General features: G+C 36.1%; 1 protein-coding gene across 3 annotated transcripts in view; it reads right to left on the reverse strand.

Moving 5' to 3' along the window:
- The window catches only part of col4a6.L (collagen, type IV, alpha 6 L homeolog), a 136,428-nt gene that overhangs the window by 88,867 nt on the left and 20,386 nt on the right, over nucleotides 1-27,175 (reverse strand). For all 3 annotated transcript variants that reach the window (XM_018229833.2, XM_018229832.2, XM_018229831.2), the window contains exon 4: nucleotides 369-452. In XM_018229833.2, coding sequence (XP_018085322.1) covers nucleotides 369-452 — 84 coding nt within the window. The remainder of the gene's footprint in view (nucleotides 1-368; nucleotides 453-27,175) is intronic.

Below are 27,175 nucleotides of genomic sequence, written 5' to 3' on the forward strand. Positions count from 1 at the left end.
AATGGCAACAGCCATGTAATTTGTTGATAAAAGTGGCCAATATATTTAACCCTTTATTGGCCACATTTATTCTGTTTGGTCATATTACACAAGTCAGAGAATATGCTGCTGTGTTTAACCAAGAGACAGCTTGATCTCAGTATGCAATATTCAACAGCATTTACGTGACTTAGAGGCTGACATAAGCCAAAGTTTCACAGGCCTCCTGTTAGGTCAGGGTAGCTCATAGCTACACAGCTGTTCCTCGTCCCTTGCACAGATGTATGATGTTATTAGATTTGTGTTTCTCCAGATGTGCTTTGTGAAAAAAAGGGAGATAAGACGTAGATATAAGAGTTTTTAGCCAACTTGGAAAAAAATTGACTTACCCGAGCTCCTTTTTCTGGAAAACATTTGCAGCCCCCACTACAATCTCGTCCGGCACATGGCCCCTGATAGAACTTTTTTCCTCCCTGCAAAGAAAAAAAACATAAATATGAGATCACCAATGGCTCCTACAACTTGGATAGACTACCACCTACATTAATAACTGTTTCCTTTCATTCTGATAGCGAAGGCCCAGACTGTAATCATCTCTGACAAATGTTGGTAACATAAATGTGGTGTGGGATAGGAGGAATATTTCCTCTTCCTTAATGTATACTGTGTATACACTGAAGGTCATGTTCTATTCTAAAGGGTAGTTCAAAGCAAAAATTAGTGCAGTTCATCATTAGGGTACATTCATAATAGAAATGTTAAGATATACAGCTTGTATATATATATATATATATATATATATATATATATATATATATATATATATATATATATATATCCTTGTATCCCTTAGAACACCTGAGAAAAGTTGGCCATACACAAGCAGATTTTATCTGGCAATTCAGCTCCTTCATTCCAAGTCAGCAGGTTATCTCTATGTGTATGGGGCACTCTTGACAGTCCAATCCAACCGCTAAGAGGTTAAAAAAGATATCAATTGGACTGGTTTAAAAATCCTGTTGGGGCAATGAACGCATTGGGTCCTTGATGTGGGACTCACCCCGAAATCCTGTATCCTTGTGATTATGATCCGAATGTTCGGCCCTAAGGCCAAACGATCAGATCATCCAATTATATTATGTTGGGCCAGATTCAATTCAGCAAGAAATAGGTTTATCTGTGTAAACTGTGTAAACCAATGTACGTGAATGAAGCTATATTTTCTGCTTAATTTTGTTTTGTTTACAACATTTTGGAAGTATCCACTTCCCAGTCTATGTCAAAGGAATCAGACATCTGAGATTACACTCCTAGAGGATTTAAAGTCTCAGACATATTTCCACTGCATACAACTCTATGTCATGAATATCCCTGAACGACAAACTATGTCATAAATTTCATTAAAATTGGCTTTAGCTTCTCTTCTTCAGATAAAAGAAACCCAAGCTTTAAAATGCTGTAATCTTGTTCTAAAGGGATTTTAGGGATGTCCATACTGTAGTGGACAGATATTGACAAATATGATTTTGCTCTTGTCTTGTCTTGCTGATTCTGTACCTCTAGGCAGCAAAAGATAAGAGATTACTTTCCAGGCTCTGGATGACATACATTCTTGTTATATCTTCCTTTAGGGAAACAGGTCAATGCGTTCCTCACTGACAGAATTTTTAAACCTGCATGATAGGTATGTGCCTGATACTTGGCCAGATATCAGTCAGGCTGGCTCTCAGTTTGGCCAATAAGCCAATGCCTTGGTCTGGAGGGGTCAAGCAGACATGGCCACCCTAAGTGAGGTAAGGATTTAATTTCTGGATCTGTTTTGACTAGAAAACAACAAGCTTTAAGACATATTCTAGGAAAAATACTCTTTGAATCCCACATAAAAACATGTCCTGTATGAGAAGCATTGAACACTGCACATCAGCCCTTTAAGGCCCTCTACACTTTTGGGAACCCTGCATCTACTGTTCCAATTGTTATGGAATTGGCTTGTCCTGTGCTGCTAGGTTCAATCCAAATGATGGGTTGATTATTAGTTTGGTTACATCCTCCATAATCTTTTTCAAAGACAGACAGGCTGCTGATTACTACAGGTAACTGCAATTTTTGATCCATCGTGTGGCGCTCGATTTCTCCACCCTGCCTTCCATATAGGAAATAGCCAGGGAGGTAAGTTATTTCTAAATAACGACTTTGCGATTTTGAAGTTTAATATGTGTTGGTGTTTTTTTAAAATTGTTTTGGTGTTACTGGTCCTTTAATATATATTTTTTAAATGGAGATCCCCTTTAAAGGAATTGTCTAGTGTAAAAATAAAAACTGGGAAAATAGATAGGCTGTGCAAAATAAAAAAATGTTTTCAATATAGTTAGTTAGCCAAAAATGTCATCTATACAGGCTGGAGTGACTGGATGTGTAACATAATAGTCAGAACACCACTTCCTGCTTTGCAGCTCTCTTGGTTTTCACTGATTGGTTACCAGGCAGTAACCAATCAGAGACTTGATGGGGGGCCACATGGGTCATACCTGTTTGCTTTTTAATCTGAGCTGAATGCTGAGGATCATTCACAAACTCACTGAACAGTTATGTCCTATGTGGCCCCCCTTAAAGTCGCTGACTAACTCAGAGTTAAAGTGCTGAAAAGCAGGAAGTAGTGTTCTGTTATGTTATGTTAGACATTCAGTCACTCCAAACTTTATACATTACATTTTTGGCTAACTAACTAAATTAGAAACGTTTTTTTATTTTGCACAGCCTATCTATTTACCCAGTTTTTATTTTTACACTGAACTGTTCCTTTAAACACCAATTCACTTTTCCAGTGTTTTGTTAAGTTTCACTGACAAGACCCAGTCAGCACCATTGACATGTAAATGGTACGGCTGACATTCACATGAAGTCGCTGTTCTATTGCAAGCTAAAGGTCACACTTTTAAAGACGTTTCATGAAATTAATCTCTGTAAGAAAGTTGTCTCTTGTGACCTGGAAAAGAAACTTGAGCAAATCCAGCTATTTACACATTTGTTTGTATGCAATTTTCCCCAGAAGCTTTGCATTTATGCCAACAAATTGTTGAGTGCTTGGAAATTTTGTATGCACATACATAATTTAATAATTTGCTTGCAGAGGCCCATTCTGCTCTCTGTGCACATAGTTTTTATAAAAGGGTTCACAAAAGTGTTTTCATGCAGACGACATATAAAAAATAGAAGTATTTTGAACAAAGGTCACCCTGTCATAATAATAATATCCATGTGCTATTTAACTTCCATCTCATGTTATGACATCTACATAAACAATATAAAATGTAAGGAAAAGCCAGAGAGACAAACAAAATGAAAAATGGTATAGCTGCAAATATTCATATTTAAATATTTGTGATAGGGTCAAATATTTTACTGCAAGCTCAATGTAAAAAAAAAAAAGAAATGCATTAATAAATGCCATGGTATGCTATCTAATAAATTATATCCTTCTTGGCTTGTTCAGGCCTGCTCTGAAAGGTATATTCTTTCACTTCAAGGGAAGATATGGATATGTACAGTAGCCTAAATAACATTGCCAGGAGCACAATTTCCTGTGAAACATTTAGAGAAAATTGGTTATTTAAGTTTAGCTTACATCAGCTCAATAAAATGTATTGGAAAAGACATGGAGAATGCACATTGTACCAATGATTTTTCTATGCACTTCATTTTGAGACCACCGCAAGTCCAGCCAGCCTACTCTGACACTACAATACCCTTCAGGGGGCAAGCAATACTCAGACAGGAGTGTTGACCAGAGAGAATCAGATGCTGTGTGCCATACAGTATGCATTGTCACCATTGAAAGCAGTGTCATAACTAGACCCCACAGCAAATTCAATTTAGGGCCCCAAAACATTGGTAAATTGACATATTCTACAAAGATTTAAATTGCTAATATTGAAATTGTTAATTTATTAGGGCCTTACTGGGCCCCTTCAGTCATGGGCCCCCCTGCTTCCTCTGTAATTGTAGTTCTTGCTTGAATGGGTTTAAACACAGTTCTCTTCTCTCCTTCCAGTAAGACACCTTGCAAGGTAGGCAGTACTGCAAAGGCTACATATAGATCAGAAATACGAGGTACACCTTTCCTGTTTCAGAATCACTTACAAACAATTCTTCTGACTAGTCTCTTTCTATCATAACCTGAAGTAGATGGGGACTCAAGTGGGAAAATCCAGTAGAATAACGTTAATAGATCTGTTGTGTCGTATAAGGAACATGTTAGTATTACTAAAAAGGCATGTTCATTCAAAATTACCCCCAAGCCTCCCCATTACAACAGCAATTGCTACTTCCCAGCACTCTAACGAGTAACACTAGGCTAGTGGAGGCACATTTCTACAAAAGTAGAGTATTATTATATTTGCTGCTTCTTCACACACCTCACTCAATATAAGGAGGGGGTAAGCACCACTGGACAGGGGTTGATTTTGGGTCAAAATAATGCTATGGTGCTGCATGATGAGTTCCATAAGGAACATGTCAGTATTAAGATAAATGTATAATTGAAAATACTAAAATCATTTAAATAAATGTTTTAAGTGTGACATCTTTGGTCATGGTGTACAATGAATCACAATGTGAGCCATGTTATATATAAACCAAGGTTTGCTCCATCTGTAGATTCGTGAATACACCAAATTAACTGAAAGATATAGTAGACTATTAGTTGTGCTACTCTTTACGATATTGCTTAATTTAGATGGGTTTCAGCCAAAAAAAGGATAATGTAGCTCCAATTTTATATGAATTGTTATAGGGAAGGGTGAGGGTACTTGCACTGAGATGTCAAAAGATTAAAAAAAGGGATTTTGTATTAGTTTAGTAAGAATGAATAAAGTTTACACTAACATTGACTCTGGTCCCAAAAACGCTGAAAAAAAATCCACTTTAATTCTATATAAACAGTGACACAGCAATGTGCAGGAAATTTTCATTACATGGCCGGAGCTAGAATTTACTAGGTATTAATTGATGGTAAACACTGCAAAGCCTTGATCCATATTTGTTCCTTGCTGTTTGCAGATGACTGAGGAAGGTGAATGTGGCAAGAACCATAAAAAAAAACTTCCTTAAGGTACATTTAAAAAGAAAAAAATGCACAAATATTTATACGTTGAGAAAACTGAAACCAGGTCCTTAATTGTGTTTTACATAAACAATTAGCAGATGTTGAGAAGATTGCCCAGGAACAAGGTCTGGGAACCAAATTTAATAAGTCATCATTTGATACACGCATTTATTCTCCCTAAGGCTGAAAATTCTTATGGCGCTATAGCTATTGCTCACATGACTAAAGCAAATTAAGAGATTTCTAAATTCTTTCAGAGACAGAAAAGGGTGATTAGCACATTACTCGCAAGTGCAATAACTTTGTCGGCATGCAAAGAGTCCTGTTATGTCACTTCTACAATTAAAGTAGATGGGCAAGAAGCAGTGAGGTCGCTAACTGGCAGTTGCATGGGCTTCATACAGGGTAACTTCATTCAGACCACCTTATTGGCCCTATAATGATGTCGCAACCGTATTTTTTCATTATTGCTGCTAGTTGTTATTATTATGCCAATGCTACAACATACTCTTCAGACCTTACAGAATTAAAGACAAATATCTGCTTGGCCACTGTGAAATACAGAACTAGGGGGCATAGTATTTTATCTATGTATTTAAAGACCCCATAACTATGATTTAGGGGGTCATTTGTCAAAGGTTGAGTTCTTTTTTTACACAAAATATTTGAGTTTTTGAGGGTATTTTCCAGTAAAAACTCAAATTTTTAGTTTAAAAATAAACCCAATTTTTTTGTTTCTTTTAAAAAAACTCTTTCGAGATTTATTATACCCCGAAGATGGAAATAGCTTGAATCTAAAAACCTGTTAAGGTCATGTAGAAGTCAGTGGCAGAGGTCCCTTGAACCATTTGAAGATATTTGTAGCCTTCATGATGCTCAGGGGTTTTTTCCGGTGGGTTTTGCTCGAAAACTCAATTCATTTGAGTTAATTCGAGTTTTATTCCCTCAAAAAACTTGATAAATTAGTGTATTCGGGTTTTTTCACCCCAAACACACTGATTATAGTTTTTTCTGTTCAGGTTTTTTCATATATTAGAAACCATTTCAGTTGTGAGTTCATTCGAGGTATAAAAAATCTCACAAACCTCTAACACTTGACCTTTGGTAAATAACCCCAAAATGGTACTTTTCAAGCCTTAAAATTGTAAATGTCATTATAAACAAAGATGTACCTCCTTTCTGAGCAGAATATGATTTTATTACTTTATTTAAGATACAATCAATAAATAAGGACATACAAAAAAACTGTCCACGCCAGTAAGCCAGCCTTATGGTGGTTCTACTGCTTGTGAATGAAAGATTACTAAGAGAGAGGAAAGAAACTGACACCTCTTGGCTCAGAAACAAGCATCGCAAGGGGAAGCAACTAAACCCAGACTTCCAAAAGCCTGTTTACAAGAACTGCTTTATCTGCTTGTTCAATTTAATGGAGACATTAATGACAATGACAAGCAATACCAAATGTTCAAAGGATGTGTATTTGTATTGAGTGATATACATGTTTATCGTTACTGGATTTATAAAGTTATCAGTCTGGCTGTAGACGTTAAACGTATCTATTGTTGAGATCTGAAGAATAAATATGCACATTTGGTCAAAAGTTTTAATTTTTAGCATTTAGTCTTAACTCCCAGCATGCCTTGGCAGTCACCGGCTGTTGGTGGTGTCTTGGAATTGTGCAGCATATAGGGAGCGAGTCTGCAGGCTGGACATCACTTCCATCAATAACATTCTATTGTGTAGTATTCTTTTTACTTTAACCAAAATTAAGAACAAAAATATATATACAGGATATATAAACACACAAACAAAGTAAGAGCTGTCTGGCACAAGAGTTTTAACAGGGATCTAAGACCAGTAGAGGAGCTCTGCTGTGTAGTTTCAGTTTATCAGAGCTGTGCTATTTATGAATGTGCATGCATCTAAGCAACTGTTCGGCTATATTAGATTACATGCTTGGAATGGGCAAGTCCAGAGGAAGTGCAGAACAATACTCAGCCCTTTGAAATTAGTGATTTAAAGTTTAGGCAAAATATCTCTCTCTATATATACAGTATAATTAATGCCATTTTGTAATTGTACCCTGTCAGATTTTATAAGGTTTAGTAGCTGTATATAATCTGATCATAGAACATCAGGGCTTTTATTCTGCTGCTCTATTGACAAGTCGACATTAGTCCTTGCAAATCATATAGACAGGCATTTTTTTTACAGGTCTATTTGCCAGAAATGCTGTACTGGAGAGACATGGTCCATAAAAGAGCACAGAACAGGTGGAAATGAAAAATTGCCTAAAATAGGTCCATCTATAACATACTAAAATGTAACTTAAAACTGAACTAAACCTTTACCCCTGTAGATAAGGATGTAGAAAACTATGTATTTTGTGCCTAATCTACCAGTGCTACAGATCAATGCACCAATGCTGTTTTGAGGATGAAAGAATGTTCTTTTGGTTAGCCTTAAAGTCAAGTTGACATGAAATATCCATACATAGTGCTAATTGTTTGCAATATTTTTCTATGCAAAATGTATGTGCTTATATTTTACTGTGATGTTCCTTAAAGGGGTGGTTCACCTTTAAGTTAACTTTTAGTATGTTATAGAATAGCCAATTCTAATCTATTTATTTTCTATAGTTTTTTAATTATTTATCTTTTTCTTCTGACTCTAGCTTTTAAAAGGGGATCACTGACTCCATCTAAAAACAAATGCTCTGCAAGGCTATAAATGTATTTTTATTGCTACTTTTTATTAATTATCTTTCTGTTCAGGCCCTCTCCTATTCATATTCCAGTCTCTTATTCAAATCAATGCATGGTTGCAGACTGTTGAAATAGCAAACTGGAGAGTTGCTGAATAAAAAGCTATAAAAAAAAACAGATAATAAAAAATGAAAACCAATCGCAAATTGTTTCAGAATATCACTTTCTTCATCATACTAAAAGCTAACTCAAAAGGTGAACAACCCCTTTAAGTTGTCTTTCCTTTGTTTTACAGAGTGTTTCATGCTGTGCAATGTGTTTGTTAAGAGAAGCCTTAGTGAACCTTGAAGAAGGTACATGTAGTGGCAATGCTCCCAACCATTATATTCAAGCTATTTTTCTTTCCCCTCTCCACATAGTCTATACATTTGTCATCACCCTTCCACTAAGCATGATGGCTACTACCTCAGGGACAAATGAACGATGGAATGGAAATACATTCCATTCCTTAAGATTTCTGTGCAGACATGTACTTGCTGATTATCCAATAATCCAATAATTCTACTCATCTTAACCTTATCAAATAGACAGCAAAAAAAACAAAAAAAACAAATGGTGCTAATATTATAGGAATTCCATGCACACTAAATACAGAAGTGTTTTACAATGGCATTAAACTATGGATGACATACCTGGTCAAACAAATGCACAATGTTCATGTCATCCATGGGAATACATGTGCAAGATGTTACTTGCATTAAAGCATTCATGCAACATAACTGTAAATATTGATTTAGGCTTTACCAGGGATTACATCTCAAAACCCAACAGCTGTCTGATCTTTTAGCCCATTTCCATATTAACAAATACCTGCTGATTTCTGCAGTCTATGTTGGATTGGGGGGGCATTTAGAGGGGGTTATTTACTAAAACTCCAATTAATCTCAGTTTTTTATGAAAACAAAGTCCCCCAAACTCCATTCCATGAAGTGAACTCAATCGTCAATTCGTATTGTACGATTGATTCTACGAAAACTCGACTTTATCCAATTTTCGCTGTGGAAACCCAACTTTTTCAGATTACTGGATGAAAACCCTGACTTTATCGTATTATCCAACGCAGATCACGATGTCAAGAAACAACTTCAGGGACATCTGCCATTGACTTCTACATGACCTCGACAGGTTTGAGATTGAGTATTTTTGGATTTTTAGCAGCTTTAGGGAATACTAAAGCTCTAAAAAATCAAGAATATACAATATACAACAACGAAAGAAGGGGTTCTATCAGAATTAGCTTCTGCTGCCCTGATTTTATAGAACCACTAGTAATAGATACTAGGAGGACAATAGTTGGGCATGGACTGAAACATTTGGGAATACTATACATTTCCTTATAAAGGAAATTTGCTTTGCCAAAGAAAGTAAATGGAACTGAGTTGAAATTCACTACAGCGTCTAGTATGCAGTGCCATAAAAAATTATTTATAGGATTGATTTCATTCCTTTCTCAGCACAGGTGGAAAATACACATTCGCGAACTATTTCTCCTATGGTATGTGCTTCCTTGTGAATTGCCATTTAAGAGAAGGAATAGAGATGGAAATCTAAATAAATTAATATAAAAAAACTATCAAACTGAACATGTAATAAACAGTTCTTGTCCCTCACAAAGCAAGTGCTTGGATGCCTGTGTTCCTGCAATCAACCACTCATTTGTGGAACCAACCACTCATTCTACAAAACTGAATAATATTAAGTATATTATAAAATATTATTGAATATTACTATGAATTCTTTTCATAAGGTGGACTTAGCACTGTGTGTAGCATTCACCTCTGATTCTTGCTCTGGATTTACCATCCCTCCAAAGCAGATGCATGCCTGAAACCATGTGCCACAGAGTTTGTAAATACTCCCTTTGGTTGCATGGCCTTCCTCTCTGTAAGAGGAACCTTTGTCTACAACAATGTTCATAATAACCTCTGTCTTAATTTATTTTAAAAATAAAATGCTGTTATTTGGGTTCCTTAATGTGGAAAAGTCCTTCTGCCTGTTAGTTTAACAAAAATATTTTGGGCTGCGTAAACAAAACAGGCACAATATCATAAGAAACCAATTCGCTCTGGGAGAGGCAAAATGACAAAATACATAATAAGAAGCTGTGGAAAGCCTGTGATGTGCCAGTGATATTCTGTAAAACAAATGTTTCCAATTACCCGCACAGCGAACTACAAACAAATGTGTATTTTAAGTATAAGCGGAAGTCGAATTTTGGAAGCAACTCATTGTTTGCTTCTTTTGGAAATCATGCAGAGATGAGCAATATAACGGACTGAAATCAAGCCTTGGCTGTTAGAAGCTCATCTGTTCACCCTAAGGTCTCAGCTGACCTCCACATTTCAGGACAATTTAACATTTTCACATCCCCCGCATCCTGGTCAAGGTCTGAGAAGTCATTGCAAATCCTGGAGTATATACACTTGCTCCAGGGCTGTACTGAGAATTTAACACTGAAAACAGGTATTCTAAAATGAGAGACATCTGTATCTCCAAATACATATTCATTATTACAGGCTGGACTTTTAGATGCTACCACAAACAGCCAGTTCAAGTTAAATATCATCCAGACTCCAATAAAATAACGCATCTAAAGGCCAAATAAAAATGCTCAATGCTTTCTTGAATTAGCAATTTGATATGATATTATAGCAAAATGCTATGAAATGTTGTTCAATAAGGGGAGCCATATAAATATTCTTATTGTTTTCAAATTCTATTATTGTTAATCAAGGTGCCAAAAAATATGATGTTTCCTAAAAATCATAACATAAATTTAAACATGCCCCTTACAGGAATTTAAGAAAACAGATAGGCAAGCAGCACACGAGGCTAATAAATCTGCAGGACGCGCAGGCACAAACAAGTGCGGATGGGCCTGCGGCAGCGCACTTTGCGGCAATTATACCCAAGTATGAGTTAGCTGATGTCACTGCTCATATAAGGTCTTGACCTGAGCACATCTCAAAGTGCAAACACAGGTACCATTCAAAAAATATTCCTGATATCTAGAATATATCCACCTACATACTTAAACCATCCTAGAATCTACAAATCTATACACAAATATACAGTACTATTTATAACACGGTGCCGTTAAGAGTTCCAAAATTGTCTTTGAACCCTTCAAAGAATTCCAGAGAACAAGTGAGGCATGACCTTCTCTTCCTGGGTTGTAAGGGTTGAATGGTCTTCAATCAACTGGTTTTCTGCTGGGAGCTCACCACCTTCTTACTCTAGCCACATATCCAATGTCTCATTTTGTAACTAATGTGCCATCTCCCACTCGGCTTCCCAGGTTGGTTTTTGTTTTTCCGTTATTAAGGCCAACTGGATGTTTATGAACAAGTCAATGTAAATGGTAAGCAGGAAATGAACAAATGTTTATATGCAATGTGTGTATATTTAAGGGCAACTGGAACAGCTAAGATTTTACTGCAACCTAAAAATGGCAGATAAAGATGCTTAGAAAAGTTCCGCAGTCACAGAAAGAGAGCTATGGAGTTTGTAACAGGACAATAGTTCCGCTTTCTACTTACACAAACTCCCTAATAAAGCTCCTCTAATATCCAAAATTACAGAAGCATGACACTGTTTCTGCACAGTCTGGTACATGCATACACATCTCAAAAATAATGAAACATACATGAATGGCAGAATGCTGCCCTGGCGCCTCATTTTGCCAGAGGCAGCCAGACCAGCAGTTCCTAGAAAGGAGCCTGACATTGGAGGGAGGAGAAGCACATAAATGTAAATGCATCAGACGTGTTTGGTGTCACCTAACAATGCTTGAATAAGCAATCTCTCTCCACTTCATTAAAGTACTTTGGTTCTGTTTACATATTTTCTGGAATGCTGTGTGCATAATTACATTTTTGTGTGCACTTTAAAAAAAACAAAATACCTATGAGTAGTGATGGGTGAATAAATCCGACTAGCACGAATTTGCGGTGTTTCGCTGCCGGCGAATATATTTGCGGATCTCCCGCGAAAATTAGCTGGTGTCAATTTCCGGTTTTCACAATTTTTTTTGTGAAACCGTTTGAATTGCTCGATTTTACCGTGAAAAGGTTTGAATTGCTCGATTTTTTCGTGAAAACGTTCGAAGTGCTCGATTTTTTGGTGAAAACGTTCGAATTGCTCTATTTTTCCGTGAAAACTTTCAAATTTCCCGATTTCTTTCGTGAAAACTGTAGAATTTCACAATTTTTTCAGGAACTTTCCAATTGCACGGTTTTTCGTGAATTTTTTGTGAATTTTCCAGGAAATTTGCAAATTTTTCAGCAAAGCAAAATGGGAGAGATTCACCCATTACTACCTATGAGCACAAAATGCTAAAAAAATGCAATGAATTATACACATGCATAATATCTGCACACTTGACAATTTGCTATGAGCGCTACTGTCATAAACTCACATGCTTTCTACTTGGGACAATGGCAAAAGGGATGATTTGGAATCGCTCCATCCCCGTTCATTTAAACACCAATTTCCTGGGCTTGCCTGTGCAATGCTACTAAAATAAACAGAGAGTGATCCCAAACTGTCACACAGAAATCACTCAAAATACATGAAATATATATTGACTGATACATACTTAATTTTACCTGTGCCTTATTGGCACTTGGTGTCCTCCTACATCAGATTAATGATGTCAAATACCAACTTGTTATCAACAAAAATTAAAGCACATGCCACTCTGGGCATAGAAATGATACCTTCCATCTATCCTTCCAGTTACCTTTTATCTTAAGCCAAGGCACTAGATATCACAATTGGGACATTCATTGTCTGACAAAGTATTTCTTATCCTAGTTAGTGTATTACTGTAATTTGTCCACTGAATATCTTATAACATAGCACAATCATGAATAACCACGGCTATAAACATACAGATGAAGCCTTAAAAGACATTGAAAGCATTTATAATTCTCAAGAATAGTTTCTGTTTTGGTTTATCCTTTTACTTATCCTCCACACAAGACCAGTAAGAATTTCTTATTTTTTTTTGTTTTACAGAGAAAATCCATTATTCACATTAGTCCCAGTTGAGTTTACAATGTAAGGTCCATATCACATGCACACACACTATGACCAATTAACCTACCCATATGTTCATGGCCAAGTATTTTTAACCATGCTGAACTGTATGCCAGCAATTCTGTTACAATGGGTTCAGTTCAGAATCAAACTTAAGAGCCCAACAAAACACCTTATAATTATAGTGGCTAAAAATCGATACAACTGGAAAAATATGTCAGTTCCTGGGAGGTAGCCTACTAAAGGAAACAAGTATAAAATGGACACGTGGCTCTTCCAGGTTATCCCAGGACACCACAAACAATGGCAACATGATCTGTAACCCCCCAAGAAGCAAGCTTCAGTGGTTGACAATGCAGCAAATGGTCGTGATAACACGTGTGTTCCCCAGTATGCGGCCTCACCACAAAGTGATTTCTGGCAAAGTCTATCAACCGCAGACAGAAGGAATCAATAGACTCATTATGTACAGTGTAATCAGTGACAACACACGGTGCTCCTGATCTCACATTCCTGTACATGGCAGAGCAATGCCTTTACATGTAGCACAGGCTGAGCTGCAGAAACACAAGAACCCCTTTTATGAGTGGGCATGTTGCAACATTTACAGGTACAGTAGATCTGTAATTTTCTCAGATCACTCTGAGCTTCAACTATACATTATTGCTTTTATGGTTGTTCTCTGCCAGAGACTAGTTAAGGTAAATGCTTTCTAGAATTCTAAAAGGGTGTTTATATAAATATATATATATATATAATATATATAACACTGTATAAATAAAACTATACATAACATACAAGCATACACAGGAGGTTACAAGGAGTTTTCAGCAGAGAAGGAACCCAGATCCAGAATATCCTATGGCAGACACCAATCCCAATATGTGAGTATGGTGTATGGCAAGAACTGAAACTCCATCAGTAAGGTGAGGCAGCAATATGGAAAAAAAGACCCAACCCAGTCCTCTCTTTAAGTAAAAGATCACATTTGTAAGTTGATTTATGGGCCTGTAGCGAGTAATTTCTAATGGTGTGTGTAGGCAGATCATAAATCTATGTCCATCATATTCATTCCAAGGTGCCAGACACCTTTGCACAAAGAATTGTGGAGGTTTGACTTTTTTAAAAAAAACTATGGGGTAGAGTGCACATAAATCATCTTATCTGATTTTAATTTATCCAAAGCACACAGAAAGTGAAGGGAAGTAATAAAACGATATGCGTGCAAGGAAGATTTGTGCAATTAATTTGGTAAATATTTATGTTTTACCTTGGTATTCAATTGCAACATAACTGAAACTGAGCAGATACAAGATTAATCTAAGAGCAAATCCGAATGGAGATCAGAAGTCAACATTGGTCAGCCTTGATGATTTATGTATTCAGAAAATGCCTTCATACATTTCTAATGCATTTGCTCTACAGGATAAGTATATATCATACTACGAGCCAGATTCAATTTAGTGAGAAAAAGGTTTGAGACCTTATGAACCAGATTCAATGTAAGATGAAATTAAATTCAGAGAAATTTATTTTACAGTTCATCAGCCCGAAAAAACTGGAACCGAATTAGGAGATTTTTTTCCTGGAATTAAATCTCATGTGATAAACCATGAGATAACTTTTTCTCACTGAATTGAATCTGGCCCTGTGTATTTTAGTATGCATTTTATACACAATTATATATAAATCTATATATATATATATATATATATATTTCTTTTCTTTTTTTTATATATATACATATACAATATATATATACATATATAACACCTGATAACACCTGCCATCTTCAATTGCCTTCTGGGATAAAACATACAGTGGCAGGGGTGTCCAATCTGAGCCCCCACCAACTGTATTAAGGGTTGAATCATCTTAACTGCATCAGACACTTTAGGATCATATAAAGAATTAAAAGATTTAAATATTCCTTCTGTACTTTGCTCAGTGCAAAGGAATACCTGCTCTTACATTGTTTCATGGTATTAGCTGTTTGATTCCATTTCCACCTATTTCCAAATGACCATGTACATAATTACGTCACATAATTCTCTTCTGAATTTGATGGCTAGATCATGCTTCTATGAAGCTACAGTGTAGCTTTGGGTTACGATAGAGAAAATGTACCCAGAAGCGGCGTAACTAGATATTCCTGGGTCCCACAGCAAATAATTTTTCAGAGCAAATAATTTTTCAGGCCTCCAAAACATTTGAGGTTTACTTCATTTAACAATATTTATTGAAAATGTACATGAATTAGGGCTTCATGGGGCTCCTATACCACCTGGGCCCCTCTGCAGCCATAGGGTCTGTTTCCTCTATAGTTACGCCCCAGGCACCCAGTTAGTCAGTGACAAACTAGACAAGCAGTTGAGTAGTAGAATAAGTAGTGGGTGACTACAACATATTTCACTGATTATAGTAATTGTTTATCAGTACCAGTAAGAACCCCACAAATCTGCATCTCTCTTATCAGCAGAGTGATAACACACACTGATTACAAAATACATTTATATTCTGCTACCTACCCCAAACCGGTTTCACTTAAACAGACATTACACAGTACAGTTATGGATTTATTCAAAAAATGAATCCATTTTTGTCTTTGTTTATATATAAATATATTAGTACACATCAAATACAAAGTCACTGTCACTGCTGTAAAAATGTAACCCTCATAAGAGAGAGCCAGTAGTCATTAAAATTGCCATGTGTAGCTACTCGAAAACTAATTTTCCAGAAAATTGCATTTTATTACCTTAGACTTGAGTCCCACGATTTAATGGGCACTTTGCAGCTTTGGGAAAAATACAAACACTAGCCACAGGTGTCAGAATTCTCTGCTGAGTTCCTCAACTACACTACCAGTCCATCCTGTACTATCCCTGCAGATGGGATCTAACCATTAGATTACAGGTGACACAAAACAAACAGATGTCTAGCCACATGTTTCTAGATTACCAGGTGTCCTGTTTTAACTGCAAACAAAAATTCTTCAGACACTGCCTAATTCAGGCAAATGGACCATTCCTTAGGCCATGTTTCTCATCATGATTATGGAAAGCGTCTGAACTACACCTAACCTTTTTGAGAATTAAGGGCAATTAAAACAATTATATGCTTAGAAGTGAAGTCACAACTGTCAATTATGTAGTAAGAGTGACAACTTGAAGAATTCCAGACGATAAAATAAGAATTCACTAAAACTATAGCCCTTCTCCCAATGTAGAATGGTTTGAGTGGTGCTGCTGTTAAAATATAAAGGCTCACAAAGCATCTGGAAGTGAAAGCTTTGGTACCTAGTAGGAAGCAGTTAGTTTCCAGTCTAGATCCCGATCCTTGAAAATGGCTATAGGGCTAAAATTGTAGTCAGTATTTAGTTTTACTGAGTATAAAAATCACAGGTTATAGTAAATAAACACATTATTTTGGAGAAGCATGGCAAATCAAATGAACAAGAAGGAAGGATATTTGGTAAATGTGAAATGTGTTATCATTTCATGCCATGTATAAATCTGTGAATCTCATTTAAGGTCATATGTTTGTAAAACTCTCCCTTTTTTTAAATAATGGTGCCAATGAGGAACTTACTTCTTAGTCATTATTTCAGCTTTTCGCCTTACTGGATTGCCTCCTGTCCTAAGCATTTTATTTTTACATCAGTTATATTAACTTAGGCCAACGGAATGCTGCCAAAAAACAGTGAATATACTCTCATGGGTGCATGAGCACAAGCATCATTTCAGACACACACCTGAGATACTTTATGGAATCTCTAAGCCCCCCTGCCAAAAAGACCCTTCATCAGCTCTCATTATAAAAAAGGTTGGCCACTATACATTAAGGCTACAAAATTCTTAAAAAGACTAGATTGCAGCTGTATAGCTGGATTGCTTCAGGCAATATGACCTAGTTTGGAATGTATATGTGAGAGGGCAATACAGCAGCCAGGGTCACTAACTAACTTGTGATTCTTTGGCACATAAATAATCTCCCTCTTTGAGTTTGAGCCCCTAAGGTATTGATTTAGTGCACAAGGTGAGAGAAAGGATTTAGAAGGGCAACATAGTAAATATTTACTAAATAGTTTCCATTTATCCCTTGGACTTTGATAGTGAAAGGGGATTTTGAATGACATGAGTTGATACAAAGTCTAAGGTTACAAATGGCCTGCAGATCTTTCTTTAGTTGTGTATATGGGAAATGATGCCGCAGCTATTTGCATACACTGGGGTAAATAGGGGATGAGTAAGCAATATGATATGATGATATGATGCTTCAGTGTAGTGGACACATGATGGTATTATTTCTATGTATGTAGATATACTTTATTTGGCAGTCACAAGCCAGTGATGTAGAATTTTATATTCAATGGACGGCAGGAAATTTGTTGGAGGGAGCTACAAATATAGCCATATAAGAAACAAAATACATGAATGAATTGTAAATCTTATGCTTTCCATTATCCATCTTACTACGAAGCCCGGGGTAATAACCTCTGGAAATAATGCTTTATCTTTATACAATTCAATGAGAAAAAATGGCGAAATCTGACATGAAATTCAATTCAGGAAAATGTATCTCATAGTTTATCACGTGAAACCTCTACTGAAGTCTATGAGTAAAATTCTGGAACTGAATAAAGAGCAAACATATTTTTCCTCAAATTTAATCTCGTCCATGACTTTTCACATGATAAACCTAAAGACAATTTTTTTTTTCTTATTGAATTGAGTATGGCCCAATATTTGTTGGTACTGACGATTCCCTTCTGTGTGCCAGCTCATTAAGCTATAACACAACAGACAAGTAATTGGAAAGAAAAAAAAGAAATGACGAGAGCACTATAAACCCAATAGGGTTGTATCACATGATATGACTTTTGCATATTTAGCTTTTAAAATTTTGATATATAAAATCACGTATGCCCTTGTCTTTTCCACCACACTACTCATTGTTAATTATTTTGTATCAAATTTCTTCTGTTACTGAAAATTCCTGACATAGCTATGCTAGTGCTAATTCGTTACAGGCAGAGCATTGCCTGTAGGCAATGTCCAGTCTTGACCTGTTAAGCTCACAAGATTCTTGCACCTGTGTTGAAAGCTGACTTGACCTCCTTCTGACACCCACACCTCAGTTATAGACAGGTTGTTGATGCACTTGGTGGTACATGTTGATATTTAGATCAACAAAAATTAGTTTAGCACAACTGACATGAATAAGTTGTGGCATGCTAACCATGTGTTTGGCTGGAGGACACTACACCTGGTACTTCTTAAGTATGCAAGAATTTAAAAAGATAGAATAGCATAAATGTTTCTAGGAGCTGTGTTACAAATATGCCTGGTTTCACACATATTTTCACAATTCTCTGCATATTGGTCCGCACATGAATAGCCCATCATTCGTGGACAATTGTGGTGTTTTCAGAATCTCAGACTTACTCCCATTAACGTCACTGATAATGCTGGTGCCATAAAAAACGAATAGTAATCTCTGTTTTGACATCTGGAAAGGATGCCAATATTGTATAAAATCTACTGACTGCACCCACACATTTGCCTAACTCAAGCATGTGGAACTAGTAATCTTTTTTTTTATTATTAAGAACAGAATTTCATTAATGCTCAATTTCTCAGATCTATAATAGACATTTACACTATGAATTTATGTTAAAATTTTTGATTGTACAATAACATTTGGTGGAGATGCCATTGTGGAGAAGTGTTTTTCTGTGTAATATCAGTCTAATATCAATCTCATGTAAAGTATATTTGAAATAGCTTTATTTTTGTAATATGCATGACTGATCTGTTGTTATTTTCCCACATTATAAAAGAAACAGAAAATTCACGTTAAGGCGTTAAGTTAGAATCCTCTTAGTTGAGCTAATCATGCAAAGAGCTAATGCGGTGGACAAAATCATGCAAATCTTCGTTTCCGTCCCTTGGGTCAACCATTGTTTGTATGTGACCTGAGGAATTTGTGTAAGCACAGCTTACAGAGACAGTGAAAAGGTTTATGTGAATGTAAGATGTTTAATGTTTTAGTGATTTTTTAGTAGACTTAAAGAATGAAGTTCCAAATAATGGAAAGACTCCTTATCCGTTACCCCCCGGGTCACAAGCACATAATCATATAAAACATAGAAGTGTATTAGGCTCCAATCACCAAAAAAAATAATAAGCTGCAGCTGCAGCCCCATCTTCACTTCAGTACTGGCCGAACCTTCCAGCTAATATCAAAAGTTCAACATCTGGATTTGGGTGACTTCCATCCTTACTATTTTAATCTACTACAAAACATAAAACAAATTTGCCAGAACTTAAGGAATTAAGTTTTACTTGAGTACATTCCAAAAAAGATCAAGTTTATGTATTCATAATTTGTTCATTTAAAGAACAGCCAAGTCCTTTAATTAGAGAGGTTGTGAAGGTTCTGAAGTCGAGGCAACATGGATTGCAGATGTTTCTTAGCATCTGCACAACTTTCAATTACGCAACAGAGCTACATAACATTCTAATATGCAAAGGGATGATCAAATTACTGTTCCCACATTGTAAGAACTGCTTAATGCTTTCAGTGCAAGCTTACATTAAATCTTCTTAAGAAAGCAGATATTTATAAGCAACAGAGCAGCAGAAATGGCTGAAGGTAATATGTCAAGTAATTATGAATGTGGTCAGAACAGATACTGGACATCCCTGTGTCATAAATACTACGGCCAACATTGCTACAGATTGAATAAGAATGTAATGTCTATGCAGCATTTCAGTTGGAAAAATATTCTAAAGCAACATTTTTTAATATGTCTTGTACAACTTTATATAAAGTATAACCTATATCTTTGCTCGCTTCCACAGACCCTTTGAAGAATCCTCTGTAGAACCAAGGAGGTCAAATTAAGTATAAAACAAGACCTTTCTCAAATGCACAGTCCTGAGGTGTTTAGTGTAACATGTTTACAAAACTACTGGGTTCCTTCGTATCAGTCAACCCTTTAACTCAATGGTACAAGTGAGTACACGCACATGGAAATGCACATGGAAATGCACATGGAAATATATTTAATTAATTGCAGAAATAAATTACAATGCAGGGCTTAGCACCAGCAATGTATTTTAAAAGATTTGGTATTGGCGTGATTATCCATATCTGATGCAGATAAAGAGATTGAAAAGGCTGAAGAAGGCATCAGTATAGCATCTAATAAATCGGTTGAAGGGCCTAGTACCATGACAAGGTATGTAGCTGATAAGCATCATCCGACACTACTGTTAGAAAGGAATGTAAGCACATAATCTCCCTTAAACAGGTGCCAGGCAATAAGGAATGCCATGATTTAGGAAATATAAACATACCAGGCTAAGTCAGCACAGGTAGTACTCCAGCCCACAGATAAAATTAACTTTTGCTTATCTCTGTTTGTATCTATAGTCCAAATAGTCCTTATTATTGAATTATTGAATTATTGTAGAAATATGCAGCAACTGTACCGGAGAAGGAGGGCGTTTTCATATCTTTCTCTTCCATAAAGTTTATAATTTTTACACCATGTTCTTTGAAATGATGCATCTGACAAAGTTGTGCAAACCTATGTGACCTTCCAGTGCTTTGTACTCCACTAAATTTGTCAAAACTTTTACAAGTCTTCGTTCCCTGTTGGCCAAATAACCCTAAACATCTTAACTTACTGAATGGCATGGCAAAATCATTTGAGGACAACCCTAGTTCCCAAACTTTCGGATGATAGCCTGTATGTTTCATAGGATTAACTATACAGCTTGAATCAGAAGCTGTTTAGCTTGAACATTTGTTCTACACAGGGAAGACGTATTCAATATTGCTCATAGTTTTGGGTCAAGCAAAAATGTCTGGTTCTTGAAAATGCTTTTTGAATACTATTAGATTTAATTATTTTGGACTTGGACTTGAATGCTTGCAATAATATTATTATTATATTTTATTTGCACTGGGACAACATATTACATTGTTTAACCAAGAGCCATCAACTAACCAGTATATTTTGGACTGTGGTATTAACCTATGCAAACATTGAGGGGGGGTGTGCTAAATTCATGCAGAAAATGTCCTATCAGTAGGAAATCTAGTACCCCAGCTCTCCAAGGCAGCAGTGCTAACCACTGTGCTATCCCACTGACCCTTGGATGTCACAGCAGTTAAACTAAGTTAACTATGATTAATTTGCCTAGTTGTGTACTAGGTCTACTGGGAGATGCAAGAACATAGTTTGTTTCATCTATTATTGTATGTGCTAGTTTGTTATTGTCCAGCAAACCAACCACATATTTCCTTGATACATTCATTACTTGGCTGCCATGGGTCCACTACACAATTCATATTTTTGGTAAGTCTTTTTAACAAGCAGCTTCTGATGAAACTGATGAAAAGATCCAGTTGTTTGAATGGACTTAATATCTTCAGTAACATTATCTGAGGAAAACTATTATGGTACATGGTGCACCCACATTCCACTTGTGCAATTTAATTACTTTTTTATCTTTGTAAATTGCACATTTCTGAATATTAGAAAGTGAAACTACACGTACACACTGGCAGGTATCTGACACATTGTAAATGAAAAAGAAACAACTCAACTATCTATCTCAAGGGGAAAAGTGTAAAAGTGCACTTCTCTCCTCCTCCAGAATTCCACTTTTGCACTCAGCATGATGATTTGTTGCAGAAAAAGTCCAAGAGGGTCAAGATGATTTTTGGCAGGAACATAATGCTAAACAAGATTACCGAGGTACTGTTGCTTGAAAAAGGAGGATGCAAAATGGCATTTTTAATTTACCACAGCAGTCAGCATTGGCTAAAAAAGATTCAGAGTTCCAACGCAGGCTGGAAAAAATTCTACAAAGGTAATGGACAGTGAATGCACATCTTCCCAGCTAATTGGATAGGAATGCTTTATATTTAATTTTAGATGAAGCGGGTTTACCCATAACTAACTGTATACCTTATTTGGAAGGAGTTAGGGATGCAGAAATCACTAGTAAGAATTTTGAAAAAAAAAAGAACATGGTTAAAAAGCACACTCAAAGTTGTAAAATACAAAAAATTAAATTTTTCATACATTTTACAGGTTACCCTATTATACTAAATTGTTTAAATTTGTGCCTTAAAACTATTTGTATTTGTTAGTGGGGAAGAGTAGCCTGGAAAAAATGACTTAATGTGCAAAAGTCACTCCTGGATTCCTGCTTTGTAATAAACTGTGAGTCACTGATGCTCTGGTTGAAGGAGAAGTTCATTTCCATTGTTAACCCTACTAAAAACTGTTCGACAGTAATGAGAAACAATGGGTTTGATAACAGAAAGCAAGCAAAGGCAGATGAATGAAGACACATGTATAAAGACAGAATGCTTTAATTTGCAGAAATGTTCTGTTTGCTTAGTCTTAAGTAAAACAAATCAATAGGATAATAGCAAACAGAGTTTTTTTGATAAGCATATCCCTTAAAATAGATTGTAGACCCTGTGCCCAAAGCTCTGGGTGAAATTCTGTTCCCATGATTAATTTCCTCACTACGTGTTTCTTATTTCTTTATTTAAAACTGCCTTTTTCCCCATCGCTTTTCTCCCCATAAATACTCATAAAACTAACATTTAACAGGTGTTCTCTGTTAATTAACAGCAGGCTCTCCTAGTCTTTAACATATCATATTTAATTACTCATACTTCTGACCTTTGCAATCATTGCATTTGCCCTGATTTCAACCCACTGATTCCAAATTCCCTTTGGTTATATTTTTGCAGACCAGGTACTAATTTAGCTTAATTTTATTTCCTCTGTGTTCTATTTACTCTAATTTCTCTAGATCCTATTTCATCAAATGTCCTCTTAAAATTCCATTCCATCATCAACTACTATATGTTTTCTGAATACTACTTTATCTAGTCTTGCTCAGAATGTTCCTCAGATCCCATCTCGTCTCATCATTCCAAACTGTCATATTTCTATCTATATTAAATACATGTTCTGTCTATTGTGACATGTGCTGGAGAAATCTAGTTTAATGAAAAATATGCTATAATGCTAAACTAATCATCAGATACTGGAGTATCCCTGTTTGTCCATGTGAAAGAAATTTTGGAATTGCAATTATTGCCACATTCCCCATTTACCTCTTTATCTGGATTTCCACTCAGGTCATTACCTCAAAACAGTCATCAATATCTTGAAAAGACCAAAAGAACAAAGGTCACTCTTCGGCACTCATTATCTGACCTTAGTGTGTCTTTGACACCTTAAACCCCTAATGATTCCTACAGATCCTTCATTACTTTGGAATTTACAGCATTCTTTTGGGAAAAAATGTAGCACAATTCTCTAATGATTTAGCAATGATTGTTTTTGTTTGAAACTTTAGCAACCTAATTTTGTGTTTAAACACAATAAGATACACAATGATATACAACAGATTTATCAGATCCCTTCCTCACCTTCCCTGCAATATCAACCATGATGTGTCTCCACTATACTTGGCTCTTAATCACAATCAGGGATACCTTCTATCCATTTTTATATACTAGATTTTTACATACTATTTGAAGGGTTTCCTTGACTTGCAACCTGCATAATATACTCCCATAACACCCACCATGTTTCCTATCTCATTTCAATCACTATCTAATGCTATCTTTCAATAGAAATATTTCCTGTAGCCTTCTCAGATATTGGAGTTTCTCTTACTCAAACATAGACTTCATACATCTCTACACGTATATAGCATCTTTTATTGTAAGGACTGTGACAGGGGCAACCACCCTTCTTCTTTTGAGACCTTTCCTCCTGTGCATTTAACCTATTCATACAACTAACACAAGTAATGGGATGACATTTGAGAACATGTAAAACCTTTCCCTTCGACTAAACTATAGGAATGCAATGAAGGTCTGGCAGAACACTGCAGGTTAAAAATATATACGGAAGCATGTTTGCTCCATTTTAACAGGGCTGCTGTACCTATGTCATCTGCAAACCTATAGAAAATGTGCTGTTATTTATATTTATTTATATTTATATTTTTTGGGCATGACAATAAGACAATTGTATGGTCCCCATAAATACAAAACAATTATAATTATTATAAATCTGTGCCCCACTGGGTCTCATACACTCCTTGGACTCCCCAGATCCTGCTCCTCCTACTATATTACTAATATGCCATTAGCTCTTCCCCATGGTAGCCATCTAAGGAGCTTCCTCAGCATAAAGTGTTCGTCTGAGGGAGAAGAATACCTTATTTATTAGTAAGTAGACATTGTAATTAAAAATCTTGCCAAATGAAATTTCTATCAGTGGTTTGGCTCTAAGAGAAGTTTAAAGTTGACAAAATAACTGATAAATCCCTACCAATAATGTTACAAATATTTGGAATCACTTTCACTATGAAACCATGTATTATCACATATGGAGGCAGGCCTGCTATCTTTTGTTTATTTCTGTTGCCAAGCGTTGATAAACAAAAATGTAAAATATTATTCATTGAAAAATCAAGTTTGCTAAGCTTATTGTCTAATTTGGCTATTAATATGCTTGCAATTATATATTATATTGGTATAAACAGGTGCCTTTTTACATTACGTATGAACAGGTGCATAAACGATGGGGGTGAAAAATGTTTTCTTTAGAGAGTGTGGAGATCACAGCTGGCTTTCTCTGTGCCAGAAATATTTAGCCCACGATGACTTGACATATGTAGTGTAGGGGTGTGAGAGTATGTTAATGTCTTCTTTATCGGCTTAACTATATCCTATCTCTGTAGCAGCTTTTTTTCCGTGGAAATGGATAAAGAATTCAAAACAAAACATTTTTTATGCATTCCATATTAGTTCTCCATAAAAATACAGAATTACTGTAAATTCAGTAACCAGGGGCATCTTAGACTATAGGCTGTTAAAAAAATATCTCTGGTGTGTTGGTGTCAAATACAATGATGAAAATACATTCAGATGTAGTATTTATTTCTTTTAAAAAAAAAGCCTCAGAGAAATAACATGAACTCACATAAATGTAAATTGAAAGCTCTTGTGAGCTCTTGCTTATGCTATATAAAATATAAGATGTAGAAGATGATGATTATTATACCAGAGGGAACATAAACACACATGGTCCCTGAAGAACAGGGACTGACATGTCCACTGTCCTTCTGGCTAACCCCCTACAGAGGGTCGGCGACAATGTGACCTCTGCAAGCATGCAATCTCTATAAAATGACAGTGTCACACATTGACCAGCTCAGCTTCACCTCCAGCCATTAAGGGAATGAAGAGTGCCATTCTTTACAGTTCTTTACAGATGGTAGCAGTTAGTACAGCAAAAGGGGACATGCTGGGCCCATGACAATGGATGACAGAACCTTTTAACAACTGCTCTATTTTTGTTAGGAATTCGAGTGCACCAGCCTTTAGGACTCAATTCCAAAATTCAGGAAGCTGCTATATGTTCCTCTGTGTGGGCCCATTGATTCACATACTAGGTAAAAAAAAGACTCATATTTGAGTAAAAACATATTAATAGAAGCTGTATAGTTTACAAATGTTTTTGCATCACTTATGGAACCCCCTTTTTTGCATTCAAGGGTGCACCTATCCAGACTGCAAATAGAGCAGTGGTCCAGAAACCTGGGCTGGAGTTGGATAAGATTGAGGGATGGGGAAAAACAGGAAGTCATGGACAAATTCAATTTGAGGAGAAAAATTTTTTCTCCAAATTCTGTATTTACTAGGGTTGCAACCTGGCTGGTATTTTACCGGCCTAGTCAGTAAAAATTATGGTTGATCCCAGTGTTATTAATAGGGAAAAAAGATACATATATAGGAAGGCTGGTATTTTTTTCAGAAAAGGTGGCAAACGTAGTCTTTACCCATAGACTTCAATAGAGTTTTCTTGTGATAAATAGTGAGATAAGTTTTTTTTCTGAATTGAATTGCATCTCAAATTGAATCACATTCATGACTTTTCACAAGATAAACCCTTTTCTCGCTGAATTGAATCTGGTCCAATATTGGTTGCTTGGTTCAGGGGCAAGTTAGCTTTAGCATAGGGATTATTTTATTTTGCAGAAGTGGAAAAAATCATGAACTAAATCAATGACATTGATTACCCTCTCTAGAATGAAAGACAAAAAGGTTTTCAATTTCATCCCTGCAAAATTTAAATAAAACCTTTTTTTCACTGTACATGTGTATGGATATGTACATACAAGGGTAAAGGGTGGGGGTTTGGTCTATTAAATATTAGCTAACTCTAAATATACCTTTAAAAACTATATTGGTCTAGGGAATAATACACATCTACTTGAACAAATGGACTTGTTTTCCCTTGTGATTCATTTATGCAGCTCATTTATATACAGACCTTTGCACTGGGGTTGACAGAAACACAAGTCATTTGTTAGATAATGTTTGTGGCACGTGAACTTAGATCTTTCATTGAAACAACATTTCAGAAACAACTGCCAAAACCATATCTCAAAGTATACATTGACAGAGTACTGCCAGTTTAAAACCACATAGCAAACACATTGACAAACATAGTTTTATATACAGCTGAATATGCTGTCTGTTTAATGCATCAAGAGTTTCTAATGGCTTCAAGTACAAAGCCTAAAGCTGGCCATAGACTTTCAGATTTTAGTCTGATTGACTAAACAACAGATCGCCAGGGTACAAAAAAAATATCAGGACACTACACACGGTCCAAAAAATGTACAAAATGTAGATTTTTACGGCTTTATCTTTGCAACTATGGCCAGCTTAAGGCGGGATATAAATAAAACTGTTACTTTTGAAAACGTAGTCCTCAGAAGACCTTGTACAATGGAAGTAACTACAGAGGACAAACAGTCCCTGCAACTGCTGGGAAACCCAGGATGTCTATGAGGCGCAGTGGGGCACTGACTTATAAGCAGTTTCTTTTATTAAACTAAATGCCTTATTCACATACGTTAGGGCAGTGGTCCCCAACCAGTGGCTCTCAAGCAACCTGTTGCTCATATGGCCCCTTGGATGTTGCTCATTTTTCATTTTTAGCACCCTCAGTCTTCATTTTTAGCATGCTTGTGTTGTTCCCTTACTCTTTTTACATTTGAATGTGGCTCAAATGTGTTTTAGTCACACATTTTTTCTCTGTGTCTGCAATCCACAGTATCTACTCTATGATATAGCCAAGTTTAAGTTCTCACAAGTCATAAAAAATTAACATCAGCCAAATGGACTCAAGGGCACTGATGTCTCTGGCAACCTTCTAAGC

Source organism: Xenopus laevis, chromosome 8L (assembly GCF_017654675.1).
Source record: "Xenopus laevis strain J_2021 chromosome 8L, Xenopus_laevis_v10.1, whole genome shotgun sequence".
Lineage (NCBI taxonomy): Eukaryota > Metazoa > Chordata > Amphibia > Anura > Pipidae > Xenopus > Xenopus laevis.